General features: G+C 41.4%; 1 protein-coding gene across 1 annotated transcript; it reads left to right on the plus strand.

Moving 5' to 3' along the window:
• The first annotated feature begins 572 nt into the window (after positions 1–572).
• LOC142140539 (cell surface A33 antigen-like) lies at positions 573–18172 on the plus strand. The gene is made up of 5 exons (XM_075198254.1): positions 573–712; positions 12235–12386; positions 13796–14009; positions 14198–14362; positions 17975–18172. The coding sequence occupies exons 1-5, from the start codon at positions 673–675 to the stop codon at positions 18094–18096; spliced, it is 693 nt and encodes a 230-aa protein (XP_075054355.1). The 5' UTR covers positions 573–672; the 3' UTR covers positions 18097–18172.
• Positions 18173–18456: the final 284 nt, after the last annotated feature.

The following is an 18456-nucleotide window of genomic DNA, read 5'->3' on the forward strand; positions in this document are numbered from 1 at the left end:
TACGTCTACCTGTACACTGAAGCGCTTGGATCTGCGAGTGCGCACGTATTTGGCTTTGTTGCACCAATCTGCAGAAATGTGGATTTTTTTGGATGAACACTTTGGAAAAAGTGCATATCCTGTAGGTAAGACAAGAAGATTATGTATAAAACAAAGTTTTGCAAAAACAATAATATATATCTGTTTTTTAGTAATTTTTATTTTGGGGGTATTTTATGCAGTTTTATAATTTATGTGCTCAGTATTACAATTACTGCTGGGTGCTATGGTGTCAGGTTCCACTATAATACCTATAGAGTGTAAGCTTGTGAGCAGGGTTCTCTTACCTCTCTGTCTGTATGTATTACCCAGTATTGTCTTATTAATGTTTGTTCCCAATTGTAAAGCGCTACGGAATTTGCTGGCGCTATATAAATAAATGTTGTTGATGATGATGATGATGATAATGGGTGTGAGCCCCGGGTGAGGAGGGGTTAGTGGGCTGGGATCACAAGCAGAGACAAGAAGATCATTGTGAGCTGCCATTGGCTGATACCTGCAAGTTTCCGGGCAGGAAGGGAAAGGTTTAGGGAGGGGACTTTTAGGTGAGACTCGTTTCTTGTGACCTGAGTCTGCAGCAGACTTGTGACTTCTATCCTGGGTGAAGGGAGAATTGGGTACCAGCCCCCCACTATGCAGAGAGCAGAGCCAGCCGTCTTCTACCTGTGCACAGGTGAGTGCCTGTCATCCAGGTGTGTGATCACTGATCCCTTCTCCCTGCCCAGCCCTCATACAGCTCAGGTTACAGTTCTGCTTCAAGACCCGACACTATCACTGTTTGTATGTAGATAAAAGAGAGAGATTTCATTATCGGAATTGGTTGTTTTTGGCATATTGTAGTCTCTGTTTGAAGATGTTATGTCCAGCAGGTCTTAATGGAATAAGAGATCTCAGGTATTAAAAAAATTTAATTTTTATTTTTCTTATTACTGAATTGGGTTAAATAAAAGTTGTTTTTTTTATTTTTATTATTATTATATATTTATTATGTTTCTGGATCTCAGGTGTCTCATGTTGATTCATGTTGGGGCAGCATGTTGGCTTAGTGGTTAGCACTTCTGACGCACAGCGCTGGGGTCATGAGTTCGATTCCCGACCATGGCCTTATCTGTGTGGAGTTTGTATGTTCTCCCCGTGTTTGCGTGGGTTTCCTCCAGGTGTTCCAGTTTCCTCCCACACTCCAAAAACATACTAGTGGGTTAATTGGCTGCTATCAAAATTGTCTCTGTCTAGTCTCTGTCTGTCTGTGTGTGTGTCTGTGTGTGTGTGTTAGGGAATTTAGACTGTAAGCTCCAATGGGGCAGGGACTGATGTGAATGCGTTCTCTGTACAGCGCTGTGGAATCAGTGGCGCTATATAAAATAAATGATGATACATTGTATGTGTCTAACAGTTTGGTGACATTTTCCCACCTCTCTTGCGGGTGAGGTGCAGGTTAGCTCCTTGAAGTCGAGGGTGGGTTGTAGTTAATGCTGTGACTTGTGTCCTAGTGTCCCGCCCACTGGCACTTGATGATGCAATTTGCGACGTTACTCTGGCCCACCGCTTGTCTCTCTCTGATCAGGCATTCAGACATTCTGGGAGAGACGGTGGGTATGGTCATTTAGGCATTTACCCCCTGGGCTGGTCCTATAGGGGGCTACCTTGGGCTGGACCACTGGGCTACAAGCATTTTTTTCCCTTTAAACAGTTACTAACAGGCTGCTGAGCTGAGTCTTGCCAGCCAGCCCCTAGTACTAGCCTCTGAGGACCATGTCAAACTGCTTTCTGTTCTGGCCCACCTAAGCGTTTTCTAGAGCTAGTGTTGCACGCGGGTAAGAGACGTGTAACCTCCGTGTCTGTGCTCTATAATCTTACTACTGCTGTACTCTGTTGACTACATTGTTCCTCTTGAGAGTAAATTGGATAAATCGTCACTGTTATTGCACTGAGCACTTTAGTATTTTTTTTGTGGGGGGGGGGGTTCGGGTCTTCACCCATCATAGACACCCCTCATATGATCTGAATATTCATGTGACCACTATAGGTAATCGGTGCTTTCAGATAATTTTTCTTGGACTGAGAATTGAATTATTGGCATCCTTATTGCTGGTGACTGTCGCTCTGAAATGTATCTTTTTTTTCATCCTCTGATTGTTGTATGTGTGTAGGATTAGCCGTCCTTTGTCGCCGCAGCAGCTTACCTGCAATGTTTGACGGATGTAGCGCCATGTTGGCCTTTGTTAGTGATTGTTGTTATTATTAGGGTTGGTTGGTTTAGGGTCTGATAATAATGACGATTGGTTTAATCCCTAGGTTCCCAAAGTGTGCGCCGTGGCTCCCAGGGGTGCCGCGGCACTGTCACAGGGGTGCCGTGGCCAGGAGGTGGAAAAAAATCCTTACCAATCCGACGGTGTCCGGAACCCAGCATCCTCCTTCCTCCTCGTTTCTCACTGAATGTCGGGCGTGACATCATCACGCCCGACTTTCAGTGACAAGTGGCAGGAGAGAGGATGCTGGGTGCCAGGCACCGCTGAATTGGTTAGACAGAAGAAAAGACATAAGAAATAAAAGAAAGAAGGTCAATTTTGGTGAGTAAAGAAACGGAGGGGAATGGTGATAGGAAACAGCAATGGAGGGGCAAAAAACTGAAGGAGGGGGCAGAGCGAGAATGCAGAGGGGGCAGAGCGAGGATGCAGAGGGGGCAGAGCGAGGATGCAGAGGGGGCAGAGCGAGAATGCAGAGGGGGCAGAGCGAGGATGCAGAGGGGGCAGAGCAAGGATGCAGAGGGGGCAGAGCGAGGATGCAGAGGGGGCAGAGCGAGGGGATGCAGGGGCCACAGAGTGTGCGGATGCAGGGGCCACAGTGTGCGGAGATGAAGGAGGGCACAGAGTGTGTAGAGATGAAGCACAGAGGAAGAGTTTCGACAAACCCGTTTTTAATAAAAAAAATTAAAAAATTGCCCGATCAGAAAAAGTTTCAAGTGCTTGACTGTTCCAACAATTGTAGGACCCCATGAACCCGGTAGCTGCAGATGTACAGGTAATATAATAACGTGCCAGTAGTAACGTTTTTCGTTTGGGTGAAATTTCTTTTTTTTTAATATATATTGATGAATTTTACATCAGCAAATCTTTGTAGACTGTGCTGAGATGCACCCGCATGTTGGCAGAGCTCCTGAGAATTATTTTACAATGTTGAGAAACAAATATGACCTCTGGTATAACTCAGCCGAGGAGGGAACTAAATACAGCACCGTTCTGGCCTCCGGCAACAGTGACTCAGTTGTGTAGCGTCATTGATGCCAACAAGTTCGGTTTCAGCTAAATTTACCTGGTAGTGTGTTGCAATCTGTAGAGAGCCAAAGGTTCATTCAATTCAAACCAGTAATATATTCCTCCATTTTCACACAATCCGTTTCAAAACTTTCCGTTTACAAAATGGGAACGGCAGTGTCTGTTTGGTTTCAGCATGAGTGGAACAAATTTACGAGGGAACAAATTTTACTCTATGAACCTTGTAAAAGTCAGTGTCCGCTTTTGTCCATTAAGGGTAGAGATGCTCACTGACCCCCGTGTTTTGGTTTTGATTTTGGTTTTGGATCTGGATTACCATTGTGTTTTGGTTTTGGTTTTGCCAAACCGCCATTGCGTGTTTTGGTTTTGGTTTTGTTTGGTTTTGTTTTGCTATTTGTTAAAAAAAATTAATTTTTTTTGGCCTAAAATAGCATAATTTAGGTATTATTGTGTACCTACATTATTATTAACCTTACTAACATTAATTTCCAGTCATTTCCATTCAATTTTTCCCACCTCCTAAGTCACAATATGATTTTCATACACTTTCAAAGAAAAATGGCTGCAGTTCTTGCCAGTGATAACAAAATGGCAATTGTCATGCCTGGGCATAAGGCCAAAAATCCACCTCTTAAGTGTGGAATTATTTTTACAGAAATCCTGACAACCGTTGTCTAGCCATTTGTAGCGTTTTTAAAGCCACACTCAGTAGCGGTAGGGACCTTAACCATCTGGGATCCTCATCCATGTTACGTCATTTTCCAGCGAGGTCTTGGAAAGCTGTTGGGGAAATCAGAAACTTAGGTTAAAAAAAAAATAACAACAAGCAGTTCAGTATAATCTACCTCCCTTCTCTCATCTACATCCCAGCGCCTGCAATCTATCTCCCTCCCCAACACCTTTATCATCAATATCCCCATAACCAATAATTTACAGTTAAACAATCCTTTGCAAGAGGAAGCAAGTATGAAATCTGTCACCCAGTCGCAAAGTGGATCACAGACGCCATAAGGACTATGCTAGTATTAGATCTGCGTCCAATGTCCATTATTAATACAGCTGGTTTTAGACAGTTACTTGAGGTGTTCTGTCCCTATTACCAAATTCCATGACGACCCCATTTTACTCGAAAAGCTATTCCTCACCTCCACCAGAAAGTTCTTAAAAATGTAATCATTGGGCTACAAAATGACATTCTACCCACTGTACACTTAACCACAGATATGTGGGCAAGCAGAACTGGGCAAGGTATAGATTATATGACTGTGACAGGCCACTGGGTTGGTCATTCGCCTTCACCAGCAGGGACAGCAGCAGCATGTACCCAGGTACATCACATTTTTGAGAAGTAGGCTACTTTGTGTATCAGCAGCTTCACTAAGAGGCATACAGCTGACAATCTGTTCCAAAAACTAAGGGATGTCATTGAAAGATGGCTAATCCTGCTTGGACTCTCCTGAGGAAAAGTCATTTCTGATTACGACCCCAATATTGTTCAAGCATTACAGCGGGGTTGAATTCCATCACATTTCCTGTTTTGCACACACAATCAACTTGGTGTTACAGAACTTTAAAAATGACATGCAGGAGATGCTGTTTGTGTCCAGTAAAAATTTAGGGGCAATTTCAGTTTTCTGCAACAGCATGTAGGAGAATGCAGCAGCTGCAAGAAGACTAGCATTTGAGGGGAATGTACTTTAGTCCAGCGAAGTAGTCACCTGTGAAGAGAGTGCAGACACGGTTAGCTTGAGTCAAGTGTTTGCATTAATAATACATTTTCACAAGGAGCTACAGAAATTTAACGTGTGACATAAAACAAAGTAAATGTGCTAACTATATTTTAATTGTGGACAAAATACTTAATTTGCTTTGCAAGGATCCAAGACCTATCGACATCTTGTTGAGACGTCTTCTCCTTCAGTTTCTCAGACAACTGCTTGTTGTCCAAAATATTGGTTTCCCACGACACCCAGTGGTGATGCAGATGATCCCGCACAACATTTAGATATTTGCTCTGCTGTAAAAGAATTGGCCAAAAATCGTGACAGCTCTGCCCTAAAATTAACTACTAATTCCATTTCGAAGGACATTATCGGCAATTACATAATAGTACACAGACTTCTATAATGGTGGGATGAATTAGTATTGTTTGAGGAAGATTAGCACTGAATCCTGCCACCTCTCCTGTTTCTGAGTGACCTATGGTAAAATAAAATGTAACTGCAGATTTACACAAAGAGTGTCAGCCCTATTATTTCTATTTCAGAAATTACAATTAGCAATGGAGCTCTTCTCTTTGGGTGTTACCTATATTACACAATAGAATTTGCCTGCAAATTCTACAGACAAGCCTGCTTGTCTTCCTCTTCATCAATGACTCTTAGCAATTGAGCACTCGACTTTGGGTGTATATTACAACCAAACCATATTAGTGCACATTAGGAAAAATACAGTTTAATCCCTGCTAAGCCCTCCACCATCCTTTGCATGTTAATAGTAGGATTGGTTGCAGTTATGGGCAAGGTCACACATTTTGTTGTCAAATCCTTCAAACCAGCCCAGATGTCAAACTGTTGTGGTCTGCCAACTGCGTCATCTCTGCTTGTTTTTGGAAAGTGCAAATTGGTGCCAGAACCTCACGTGCCAGAACTGCTGCCACTGGTGCAGGACTTACACAATCAACCGCATGCTCATCAGCACCCTTGTCGGCTACCCAAATCTCCCCCTCATCCTCTTCTAATTCCAAAGTGTCATCCTCACTTGGTGTATCACCGGCTACACTCGGGCGGTTCAGGCACACATCAGCAGAACTGCTGAAAGGGCCCTACTTTATGGGTACACTAACAGAATGCTCACGATTAGACATCCCACTGGTGGATGGACTCTCCACAGGGATTGGTGTCATTTCTGATTCAGAGCAAACATTATCCTCTAATGCCTTACTGTTATCTTGCAGCTCGGCTTTGACGCATAACAGTAGTTGTGCACAGGGCCGGAATAACCATAGGGCTAACTGGGCTACAGCCCAGGGGCTTATGGCATCCAGGGGGCCCTTGAAAGTGCTCAAGAGCAGTATTGATCGGTCGGGGCGGGGGCGCCCCCAGCTTGATTAGTGCTGAGCACTTTCACTGCAGTACTTCCCCGGCGCGCTGTATTCTCCTTACTGAGGAGATCTCGAGAGTCTCACTCTCACGAGATCTCCTCAGTACAGAGCGTACAGCGCGCCGGAGAAGGAGGTATGTGCCGGGGGGGGGGGGGGGGTGTGGGCAGTTCGGATCATGGGGGGGGCCCTCACGGGGGAATGGAGGCCCCCTTAGCCCAGGGGCCTCCATTCCCTTAATCCGGCACTGGTTGTGCACCACTTGTAGACTCGGTAACATTTTTTGATCTGCCACTAATAGACAAAGGTGAAGGCCTCATTCTCTCTTTGCCAATGTGTGTGTAGAATGGCATGTTGGCAATTTTTTTTTTCGGCACTTAACTTTTCCTCAGTTACACTTCTTTTTCGCTTCAACACGGTAAAAAAATTTTGGGTTTGTGTTTTTTTGACTGATTTCAAAAGACTGTGTAGTTTGACATCGCCTTTCCCAGATGACGTACTGGGAACACTACCATCAGGACTGGTGACAGAACCTGGTTGCTGATTCTGCTCATATGTGGACTGCTTTGAATCCATTATGAGCCCAACGCACTTGTAGTGCTACAAATTGTTTTAGATACTGCTGACAAATATGACTTTTGACAGCCAGAAAGATTAATGCAAAAGAATGGGGGACACCCCAAAATCACTTGGGAGTGCTAAAAATTATTTTTCAGACTGCTGACAAACAGGACTTTTGACAGCCAGAAATATTAATGCAAAAGAATGGGGCACAGCCCAAAAGCACTTGGAGTGCTAAATATTTTTTTTTGGGCATTGCTGCAAAATAGTACTTTTTTGACAGCCAGATAAATTTCTGCAAAACAATGGGGGACACCCCAGCAGCACTTGGAATGCCAGAAACTGAACAAAAACCCTCCTCTCTTCTCCTCTTACTGCTGTAACAACTGATTACAATGGTATTGAATAAATTCAATCACTGTCCCTGCGCTGATCTAGCCAGTGTGATCTACCCCTGCTCTCTCCCTCTGTCAAATGGCGATGGATTGCTGTGGAGGTATTTATGCTTTTCAAATCTCGCGAGAACTGAGCTCAGAATTACGAATACGTCACGATGACGTTTTGCCTCGATTTCAATTCCGAATGGGCGGGAGAGTACCGAGCGTGCTCCGCTTGGTACTCAGATACCCTAAATTCGGTAGGATTCGGATCTCGGGGAACCGAGCCCGCCCATCTCTAATTAAGGGTCTGCCACGATGCATTCGGTGCCAACTGTAAATATTGACCTGGAAGAAAATACTCCAAACTAATTTGTTGTTATAGGGCACACAATCTGTGCAGGGTCTGCCGTAACCTGCAGACATTGTAATATGAAGTCACTGGATGGATCCAAGTTTGTGAGCAGAAAAATGACACATTCGCTGAGCAACTGATGAATTTAGAAAGATGTTGTGATATTCAAAGAAAAGCAAATTTTATTTTGCCCTTCCAGAAATCTGTCATGGACACTGGACTCTGCCGGCTCCCTGATCTGATATCTTATCAAATAATCAAACAGTAAAACAATATATCCCCTCTATTTTGTAAGGAAACTGCTTCTGCACACCTTTACCTGTCACAAACCGCGCTCTGCGCGCTCGTGACATGGAAGCTTACTGTAACGGGGGACACAGAGGATTTCAGCACTCGATCTTGTATTCGCCTATCCCTAAGGGTGTGGATTGGTCCCTTCCCAACACAAGCACACACTTCCACACCTCTCAACTGCCACCATCTAAGTATAAGGCCCAAAGAAATCCTATGACTTAATTACTCAATTGCACATACTCTGTGCTCTGATAGCTAAGAGCTAACACTTCCCGCACTGGTATTTAAAGGGTTAACACAGCCAAGCATTCAACCTCTTCTAAAAAGGCAGTGAATTTGTTCAGAGCAATAAGGACAGCAAAAAAAGTACAATGCTTACACATTATAAAAACTCATAAAACATACAGCAAAACATATCAAATAAAAAGGAGAAAGTTTCAGAGTATAAACTTGCATACATGTTGTATAATCTGCGCCAAGGTACATTGACTTGGAAGATGGACAGCTTATCAATGTCGATTGATTTCCAAAAGACTGATAATATCTTGTAAGGGGTCTCAGGTTTTAAAGACACTTTTTTACTTTTCCCCTCCTACATGGGTGGGTCTCCAGGGGAGGCCTGTGAAACAGGTTTACAACCACAATTTACATCTTCCCTATTTAATCCTCAATGCTAAAATGTAATGTATAATTTCTGTCACACAGACACAATTTTATCATTGGTAAATTTGTATTAATCTAAGGATGCCAAACATAGGTCAAGGTCTTTAAAGCCGTTCAGTTCCCCCTAAAAGTGGCAATGTTATCTTCTGGTTCTTGGGTCTGCAGGGCCACAGAATAACACAGGCCAGTATCTCAGGCCTCTCATTTTACACATTGAGTCAGGTCATTAACCCTGTGAGAGCAGGGTTTGCTTTGTAGTCATTTGATATACAGTATTTACAATGCAGTCCCTTATGATTATGCTTTATTCAACACAGTTATGTGTTAATCCCTATAACTGTAATTCCTCCATTTTCACTACAAAGTCCAATAAGAATAAACTGAATTTAGTTAATTATTTTAATTCTCTCTAGTCTGTGATTTGCTTTTACCTCTATTAGGAAGAAGAAACGTCACTTAGAATTTGAACAAAGCACAGATCCGTAGGGGCCGCCATCTTGTAGCGATTTGGGGGTTGGATATAGTAATTTGGTTGTACTGACACCGGATGGATACAGGACCATGGGGCATTTGATAAATATTCCTTACCAAAATAAAAAATACTGTCCTACACAAATAATTTTATTTTTATTTTTTTGGGTAAAGCGAGGGAGGTGGCCAGGGTAGGATTTGTTTCCAAGTGGTTGATGAATGTTCAGGATATACAATTTTGACACATGGCATGGCCACTCCCCCTTTTGGTGTCATGATTATAAAGGTGTACTTTAGTGCGAAGCATTTCACTTATCACAGCGAATTGAATCGGCTCCTATTCTACTGAAGTGAGAATTCCTGCCAAAATTCCCGACTAGAAAACCGTGGAAAAAAATTAGGAACCCAGACCATGTCCTTTACCTGTTAAGCAATGTGCTCATTGTCCAGTAGGTCCTACAACGTGGTATCGCTAAAAATTAGATTTGCTGCTTATATTTTCTTTTTTGGGATCACCTTGGTCGCCGCTCCTTCCCCTCCGCTCTCTTCCTTTTAAACAGCTCATTTTTTAGCGTGACAAATAGATTTGTCGGAAAAGACTTCTCAATTGGCTTCCCAAACTGTATATCTGTGAATTAATAGAATTCACAAACATGAGAGTGTGTGTGTGTATATATGTGTGTGTGTGTGTGTGTGTATATGTGTGTGTGTGTGTGTGTGTGTGTGTGTGTGTGTATATATACCCAGATATTCTCTAAGCCCAGAGCGCTTATTTAGTGATAAATTGAAAATAAATTAAAATACTTAAATGTAGTAGGCAGCTCCCCGGTCATTCAACACCTATCTGCAAGTGTCAGACCTAGTACATGGATTACAAAAAGACAGGGGGCGCCAAGATAGTGCATTACAGAAAATTGACAATGCATAAAATCTCCAAAGGTAGGTATTTTCCGTACCAAATGTTAGTAGAATTAAAGCCAGTAGAATAGAATTCTCATTGGAAACACCGGACATCTATACCAAGCCTGGATAGTAGATGGATCCTTCCAATATGAACAGAGTGGTATCCAGAGAATCTGTGGACTTAAATATAACCACAATAGTGTGATACCATAAAGATAGAGACCAGACGTCTCAAGGCACATATAAATTTATTAGCAGCATATGAAGCACTGCTTCTAAGTAAAATCAATGCCCGTACATAAAAACAATTAAAATGAGCTTATCTGCACCTGCTACACAATCGTAGAAGAGGGTTCCAGCCGGCGACACCTCTAACACCCGACAGCGATCACAGGATACAGACGTGGTAAAACTCTCCGACGCGTTTCGTCTTATCAGTAAGACTTTTTCAAGGAGTAATATCAGCAACATGACAGCGGACCCCTAAATACTCAAATCCTCTTTTGCAAGGGCCAATCCAGGTGCAGTGCTCAGTCAATGGGCGGCACTCTCCTGAGCCAGATACATCACATCCGGTTTCAGCATTTCCGGTACCAGAGACATTACAACATCCGGACTAAGAGAAATGAACTTCATAGTCCGATATGTCACATCCGGTTTAGCATATCAGATACAATATCCGATGTGAAGCACTACTTAGGACAATAATCCTATTTTATACATCAATAGACACAAGAGATTACAAAAGTAGAATACATCAGAACACAGTGTGTCCAATCCTAACATAGATAATCTATCAGGGGTGATATATACATACAATGCACCAGACAAGAAAGATAATTAAGCTGTCTAATACATCAGAAAAGCTGACTATAATGGAGACAACATATATATAGATAATCCACAATAATGGTCAATATAATATCATTTTACCGCTATCTTCCATATTGGACCCGGCGATGTCTGATGCGGACATGTGGATGGCTATTCTCTATGAGGTTCCAGATAACTCTATATTTTCTGCTTCTTTTTTTTGTAAGCACATTTACATATAGGTTCATTAAAAAGTTATATAAGTGAGAAATACTACACTATATGGTGTTTTTTCCTTCACCTGAGGTACCGTGATACATAATAAGAGTAGAGCAGTGGAATTGAAGGGACCTTGCAGATAAGTCTGCTATATTTTGTATCTGGTACGCTCAGGGTCGGACCGGGCTATCCCCCCGTAGGCCCTGACCCTGATCGCTCTGCTCTTCGTTGGTGGGGAGAGTGGAAAATTTAAAAGAAAAAAAAAAATACTCACGTGACTGCGGCACTCCCCAACTCCTCTCTGCTCTGTTTGCACTGAATGTCGGGCGTGACGTCATCACAGTGGCAAAGTGGTTAGCACTTCTGCCTTACATCACTGGGGTCATGAGTTCAATTCCTGACCATGGCCTTATCTGTGAGGAGTTTGTATGTTCTCCCCGTGTTTGCGTGGATATCCTCCAAGTGCTCCGGTTTCCTCCCACACTCCAAAAAAACCCCCACATACTAGTAATTAATTAATTAAGTTAATTGGCTGCTACAAAATGACCTGCTTTGATTCTTGCACAAATAATTGAGTTTTTGTTTTTGTAGGGGGGGGGTTCAATACTTAATGCAACAATGATGTCAACTTCATTCTTTCTGTTTAAATACTCACATCATTTATATTCTACATTATTTGCAATATAATTTTTGATGGTTGGGAGGTAGAGACAGAGGCATGTCTATGGATACTAAGATCTGGAAATTGACCCTGGGGTCTGTAGGATGTCTTCCAATCAATCCATAGAATAAACACAACCTTCTGTTCTATTATATTTATAATTCATTGGTATAATTACTTTGAACACTAAGGGCTAGATTTACTAAGCTGCGGGTTTGAAAAAGTGGGGATGTTGCCTATAGCAACCAATCAGATTCTAGCTATCATTTTGTAGAAGGTACTAAATAAATGAAAGCTAGAATCTGATTGGTTGCTATAGGCAACATCCCCACTTTTGCAAACCCGCAGCTTAGTAAATCTAACTCTAAGAGTGATTCCTGCTGCTGTCCACAGCTGCTGGTGCCCGTTAACTTGCATTTGTTAGAATAAATTATTTTCTCTTTTGGTGTAACCTGGAGAAATTTCCCTACAATTTCTGTCATGGATTTTATATCTTTTCTCAGTGTTGGTAGCGATTTCTGCCATCAGTGTACAAACTCCCCAAAAAATCGTTGAAGCTCCAAGAGGGAGCCGTATCGCGTTACCATGTACCTACCAAACCACTGAAACGGACAGAGTCGGAGCCAGCGTCGAGTGGCAGAAGTTGCCTGAAGAGGTAAATTTTGGTCTTTTATGGCACTAAATGTGTGTGATTCGTTGGTTGTCACTGAATAATATAATAAAATATTTAATATTGAGTAATATCGTAAGGAAAAAATAATATATATCACCAATGCTCTCTGATTTCCTCAGAAGTACAGTAACTGTGTGAACCATCAAGGGCAAGTTTAAGAAACTTGTATGTCTCTAGTTATGGAACTACAAGTCCCAACAAATGCTTCTACCAGTTTTATAACGACATAGAAACGGCCGTTCCATGGCCGCCTCACAAAGTGTTAGATCATTCACTACTGTGTGGAAATGAGCAAGAAAGATCCATTATCTAGCACAAAAAAATGTCTTTGAATCAAGTTTAGGCAACATGTGGGATATTGAGCTCTACAGCAGTAGGTGAGCCACCAGCTGTATTTTGTTGTTGTCTTAGTTTGTGACTCTTTATTGCTTATTGGTCCCTGCCTAAATGCTGTAAAGAATAATTAAATAGCGATGGTTCGTATAAATGTAAAATTGCAGGTTATCGTTTCTACATTCTAAATGCTCTGGCAATAGGCGGGTCGCAGTGCACCGATTCCCGAGGGACCCATTTTATTGGCTTTTATTACTCAATATTGGTCCAGCCTATTAAACTAATAAGTGCTGTGACTGGTTCCTTGTAAACTGAATTCTGAAAAATATTGGTACAACCACACAAGTTGAATGCCTCCATTGTGACTTGGCAAGAGATACATTTTAAAACAGGTCTTGCATTGGAATTAGAATCAGATGTTTGTGTTTATCACCAAAACATAACACTTATATATTACTAGCATACGTACGACTATTATGAGTCACTTATTACTATGATACCGTTGTCTGAGCATCATATACTAAATTAATGGTCTTTGTCGGTAGATTTGCAGAAAAACATTGGCGGTGTAATTGGTTGCGTCATTTCGATGTTATTTTGCAAACTGTCCGCCCACCAATGCATTATCATTGTCCTCTGGAAAATGTGACAGTTGACCTGTGCACTTGCTGGTGGTTCTAGAAACTGTGACAGTTATTTGTAGCCCTGCTGGGTGACCTGGAACATGTGACTTGCTGGGTGGTCTAGAAACTGTGACAGTTATTTACAGCCACAAATATCTGCACATCTTTCGAGGACCATGCCCAGCAATGTAACTTTGATGGAAGAACTTATACATTATATTGTAGTGTATAAAGTAATTCTTTAGTTTGTTTAATAGAGTGATTGATAGTATATTTATTTATTCATTATGCTCTTTTTCAAATTTTTACTTGTAATGTAGTGTATAAAAGTTATTGAATTCTGTTAGTCATTTAGTCATTACATTTCACTTTAATTTAAGGCAGTTTACTGCCGGGTTTCTTTAGTTTTAATTTATTTTGTTTCTGCCTTTTTAGATTGAGGTTATTGCTGGCTTCTATGGAAGTGGCAATATCAGTGATCCTTCATATGAGGGGCGAGTGTCGTTCACCAGCAATGTATTTGTTAATGATGCCTCGATTCTTATTAATAATCTGAGGATGGAAGATAACGGCACTTACCAATGCGAGATACAAATTCCCAGGGATCGAATGGGTACCCGTCTGGCCAAAATGGAGCTTGTAGTCTTGGGTAAGTTTTATTGTATATGGACAAGCTGGTTTGACAAAGGTCTGTGGTCCCTATTTCAGTTATTTTGTCAACTGTAATATAAGACTGGGATACAGAAAGCCAAATATTACAATGAGGAAATGTTCTGTTGAGGTTTGTAGACTTTTTTTTTTTAAAAAAATAAATAATAATGAACATTGTCTTTCTAGTGGCCCCATCCAAACCAGACTGTGCAATTGTCGGAACTGCAGAATATGGGCAGGTCATCAAACTGACTTGTTCCTCCAAGGAGGGGTCTCCAATCCCCCAGTATACATGGCAAAGTTACACCCCACAAGGTGCAGCAAGAGCGATACCACCGACTGCTGTCATAGGTATAAATCTATCTGTTCTATCATAAAAGAACGTACATCCTCTTTCCAATCTGTGTTTATACATATCAGGAAGCGATTTATATCTACTCCTAAAATTGACATACTAATCTCCAATGACAGGCAACCCATAACAGATTGAAATGGTTGAAATCTAGACTTTGACTTGGCCAAACTGTGATTTATTTATTTATTTTTCATCAGTTCACTTGTAGAGGTACTGTTGCGCTAGGATCATGCAACAGGACCGTGATCCCGTTTTCAGCCAAGCTTCAGAGACCTCACTCTGAAATACTCTAGTGTTAAGAGGAGTTCATGATGGGCTCCATTATCTGTGAGGCACCCAGGTCCTGTGGCTGCAAATCACCCAAAATCATCAAGCCCCCAACATGGTCCTTGATGATTTCCATGAGGTTCTTGTAATAATAGGATGCGTTTGTTTTTTGCCAAACATGGTGCTGTTCATGAAGACAAAAAAACTCCACTTTGGTCCCGTCTGTCCAGAAGACATTATTCCTCAAATCTTGTGTTTCATTCAGAAGCAACATTGCAAACCTAAGTCCAGGAATGGAACACTGCATCAGCAAACCCCATAGAAAAATACTCTGTTCTCAGAAGAGGAAAGCAAGTGGGGGGCCCTCTTCTACCAAACTTTGGCTTCACTGAGCATGCTCTAGAGGCACTCACTCTAATCTTCTTTGTACAGAGGGGGCCTTGGGAGCATGACCCAGCATTGTCCCAGAGATGGGGTTTTCTTCAGGCTACCTTACTATGGAATTCATACATACTCAGTCATTTTCTGAACATGATATTGACCAAGGTTTGTAGATCCCTGGCTTGTAGCTATTAGGTTCCTTGCGAGTTCTGATCTTTGGGTTAATTTGCTGGAACATCCTCTCCTGGGAAGATGGGCAACTGTCTTTGGTGTTCTCCGTTTTTTGTAAATTATTTCTCACTGTAGAGTTATGGACTTCAGATTGTTTGGAAAATGTCCATTTTTTTTCCAGACTGGTGATTAGTAGCAATTGCTAATCTGAGATCAATGTCTTTTCTCCTCGGCAAATCCTGAATGCTCCAGTCCGAACTACCAAAGGTTCTGCTTCTATATAGAGGTGGTAGAACTTTCTGATGGTCCAATAAATAAAAGGCACTTAGTTAGCAGCACCTGGCTCAAATTACCATATTTATAATTATGGAAGAAGTAAGGGTGTACTTACTTTTTCACACACGGTTTCGTCCTGATTTTTTTTATTGTAGAAAACGAAGCACAATCAGTTATAGGTATATGTGTCAGAATCTTAAACTAGATGACTGTTAACTATGTCCTGAATTGTAAAAACGCAGGTTTGAATGAGTGTGAATGAAAATTGATATCAGAACAAAAAGTACTTCAAGATGTATATGTATGTATGTATGTATGTATGTATGTATGTATGTGTATGTGTAGATATAGAGATAGATAGATGTGTATATAGATATAGAGAGAGGGAGATGTCTCTTTATCTCACTACTGCCTATGCACATTTGTGTATTTAGTTCTATTGAAGGACTGAAGGACACTCCTGCAGCTATTCACTAGAAAAAATGATCGATTGACGGAAAGCAATGTCATGTACTCAGCAAAGCCCTATGAAAATATGGAAACTTTTGTTTAGAATTTTGTTGAATGTTATGTTATTATTAGCTCTTATATAATACAAGTTAACCCGTGCATGATACTCATGTATTCTAGTCAAATCAAGATACTTAAGGTCTTAAAAAGGTTCTTGTCATGCATTTGGGCCTAGCCCAGGCCTCCTCAGGGGAAGAGCGTTACTTCCCGACGCAAGCAGCCTTTTTAATGTGTGTTCATGAGGTAAAATTACCTCACGAAAATGAGTTTGACCCCTCAACTCTTAAATTTAGCCTTTACTACCCCTCCCACAGGGGGAAAGGGGGATGATGGAAGTTAACTGACTTGACAAATTTCAGGTCAATTGGATGAGCCCTTTCTGAGAAAATAGTTTTTTCCACTCACACACACACACACACACACACACACTAACGCACGCCTCTACACATGTGTGTTCATGAGGTAAAATTACCTCACGAAAATTAGTTTGAGCCCTACCAAATTTCAGCCCTTTTTGAATTTTTTTTCCACACACACTAAGAATTTAATAGTTCAGTGTATAACTCTGCCCAGCAGGTGGCGCTGCAACTTGTTTTTTTTTTCCACACACGCACAGACAGACAGACGCCACTAAGCATTTATATATTATATATATATATATATATATATATATATATATATATATATATTCTCATATATTGATAAAACTTGAGATATTTGACATTTACAGTGCAGAGGAGTGCAAGCTATTGTTCTGTTATCTGTTTGGCTGAAGCTGGTTAAGCGAGTGTTAAGCTGGTTACACACTGCAGAAATGTCCTCTGAGATATCTGTAATGATTTTACCAACGACTGAAAGTCCCGATGAGCATGCCGATTCATGTGTACACACCTACAGGATTTACTTTCAGATCTGTGATCTTCATCTCTCATAACCATCGGCTGAAAAGATTGTGACTCTGTACACTGTACAGAGATCTATGGACACTGCTGGTAGTGTGCGCGTACACACTGCAGAATTTGCCAGCCATCGTTGATAGTGATTTGATGTGCTTTGGAACAATAAAAAAAGATTGTGGGAGCGTACGCTAATGCAATATCATCTATTTATATAGGGCCACTAATTCTGCAGCGATGCATAGAGAACTCACTCACATTCCTCCCTGCCCCATTGGAGCTTACAATCGAAATCCCCTAACATATACACACACACACACAGCCCGAGAGAGACTAAGGGCACGTTAATAGCAGCCAATTAACCTACCAGTATGTTTTTGGAGTGTGGGAGGAAACTGGAGCACCTGGAGGAAACCAACGCAAGCATGGGGAGAACATACAAGCTCCACACAGATAAGGCCATGGTCGGGAATTGAACTCATGACCCCAGTGCTGTGAGGCAGAAGTGCTAACCACTGAGCCACTCTGCTGCCCACGGATGTGTGTAACTGACTGATGTGTGTAACACATATATCGGACCCAACGGTCGTTTATTGTGTGATTGGCACCATAAACAGGTGAAAAACCTGTATTGTGTACCCAGTTTCACTGATGGGAAGTCTGTAGGATAATAATTCCTCCCACAACAGCAGCCTTATCTCGAATATCCCAATTGTAAAGCGCTACGGAATATGTTGGCGCTATATAAATAAATGATGATGATGATGATGATGATGAATATCTTTGTTTCTGGAAAGTTCCTGAAACTTGTACATGAGCCAAATATTCACGAGAAGGCGTCTTATTGGTCCACTAGAACCCACGACATAACTGAGTGACAATGAATATTGGTTCAGCTCACAAAATGGCTGCCTGCACTATGTTGAGTTGAAGGGTGCGTCTATCCGATGCCCTATTAAATGTAAACGACCATACTCTATTTTTACTTTGCCAACAATCTAGCTGTAAAGACAAATTATGTTCTGATAATTACAAATTAGATAACTATAATCTGGTAATGATAAAACCTTTGTATGAACAATGTGTTCTCTTTCTTGCTTTCTTTAGAGGGAGGAGAACTGACCTTGAAAAGCATTTCCATGGAGTCGTCCGGATTCTTTATCTGCACGTCCACCAACAGAATTGGCAAGGACTCCTGCAATCTCACGCTTGCCGTGATGCCACGTTAGATGCCAGTGTCCTCTATGTTGTAGCTGATTATCGCTAAAAGAGCAAATAAAAAAAAATAAAAACAAAAAGACAGTTGTCAGCGCTTATCCATTACACTGCATATCTGTGTGTGTCTAGCAAAATGAAAACATGAGGTATTAGTTCATATTTTGATCAAAAGATTTAAGCCTGCATCCCAACATCAAGGGCACCTCATTATATGCAGGCCCTACACTGACCTATATGCTTTAAACACCATTAAAATGCAGTTAAAATCAGATGCACTCACCTCACAGGTATAGGGGTTTACATCTAACAAAGGGCTGGCTTGTGAGCCACACCCAAATGTGCCTTAAATAGGCTTAATGGACAGCTGCTAT

Source organism: Mixophyes fleayi, chromosome 2 (genome assembly GCF_038048845.1).
Source record: "Mixophyes fleayi isolate aMixFle1 chromosome 2, aMixFle1.hap1, whole genome shotgun sequence".
In the NCBI taxonomy this organism is placed as follows: Eukaryota; Metazoa; Chordata; class Amphibia; order Anura; family Limnodynastidae; genus Mixophyes; species Mixophyes fleayi.

Coding starts and splice junctions, on each gene's coding strand:
- LOC142140539 (XM_075198254.1), top strand. CDS start 673: ATGCAGAGAGCAGAGCCAGCCGTCTTCTACCTGTGCACAG. Junction 12,387..13,795: donor GGCAGAAGTTGCCTGAAGAG/GTAAATTTTGGT, acceptor CTGCCTTTTTAG/ATTGAGGTTATTGCTGGCTT. Junction 14,363..17,974: donor ACCACCGACTGCTGTCATAG/GTATAAATCTAT, acceptor TGCTTTCTTTAG/AGGGAGGAGAACTGACCTTG.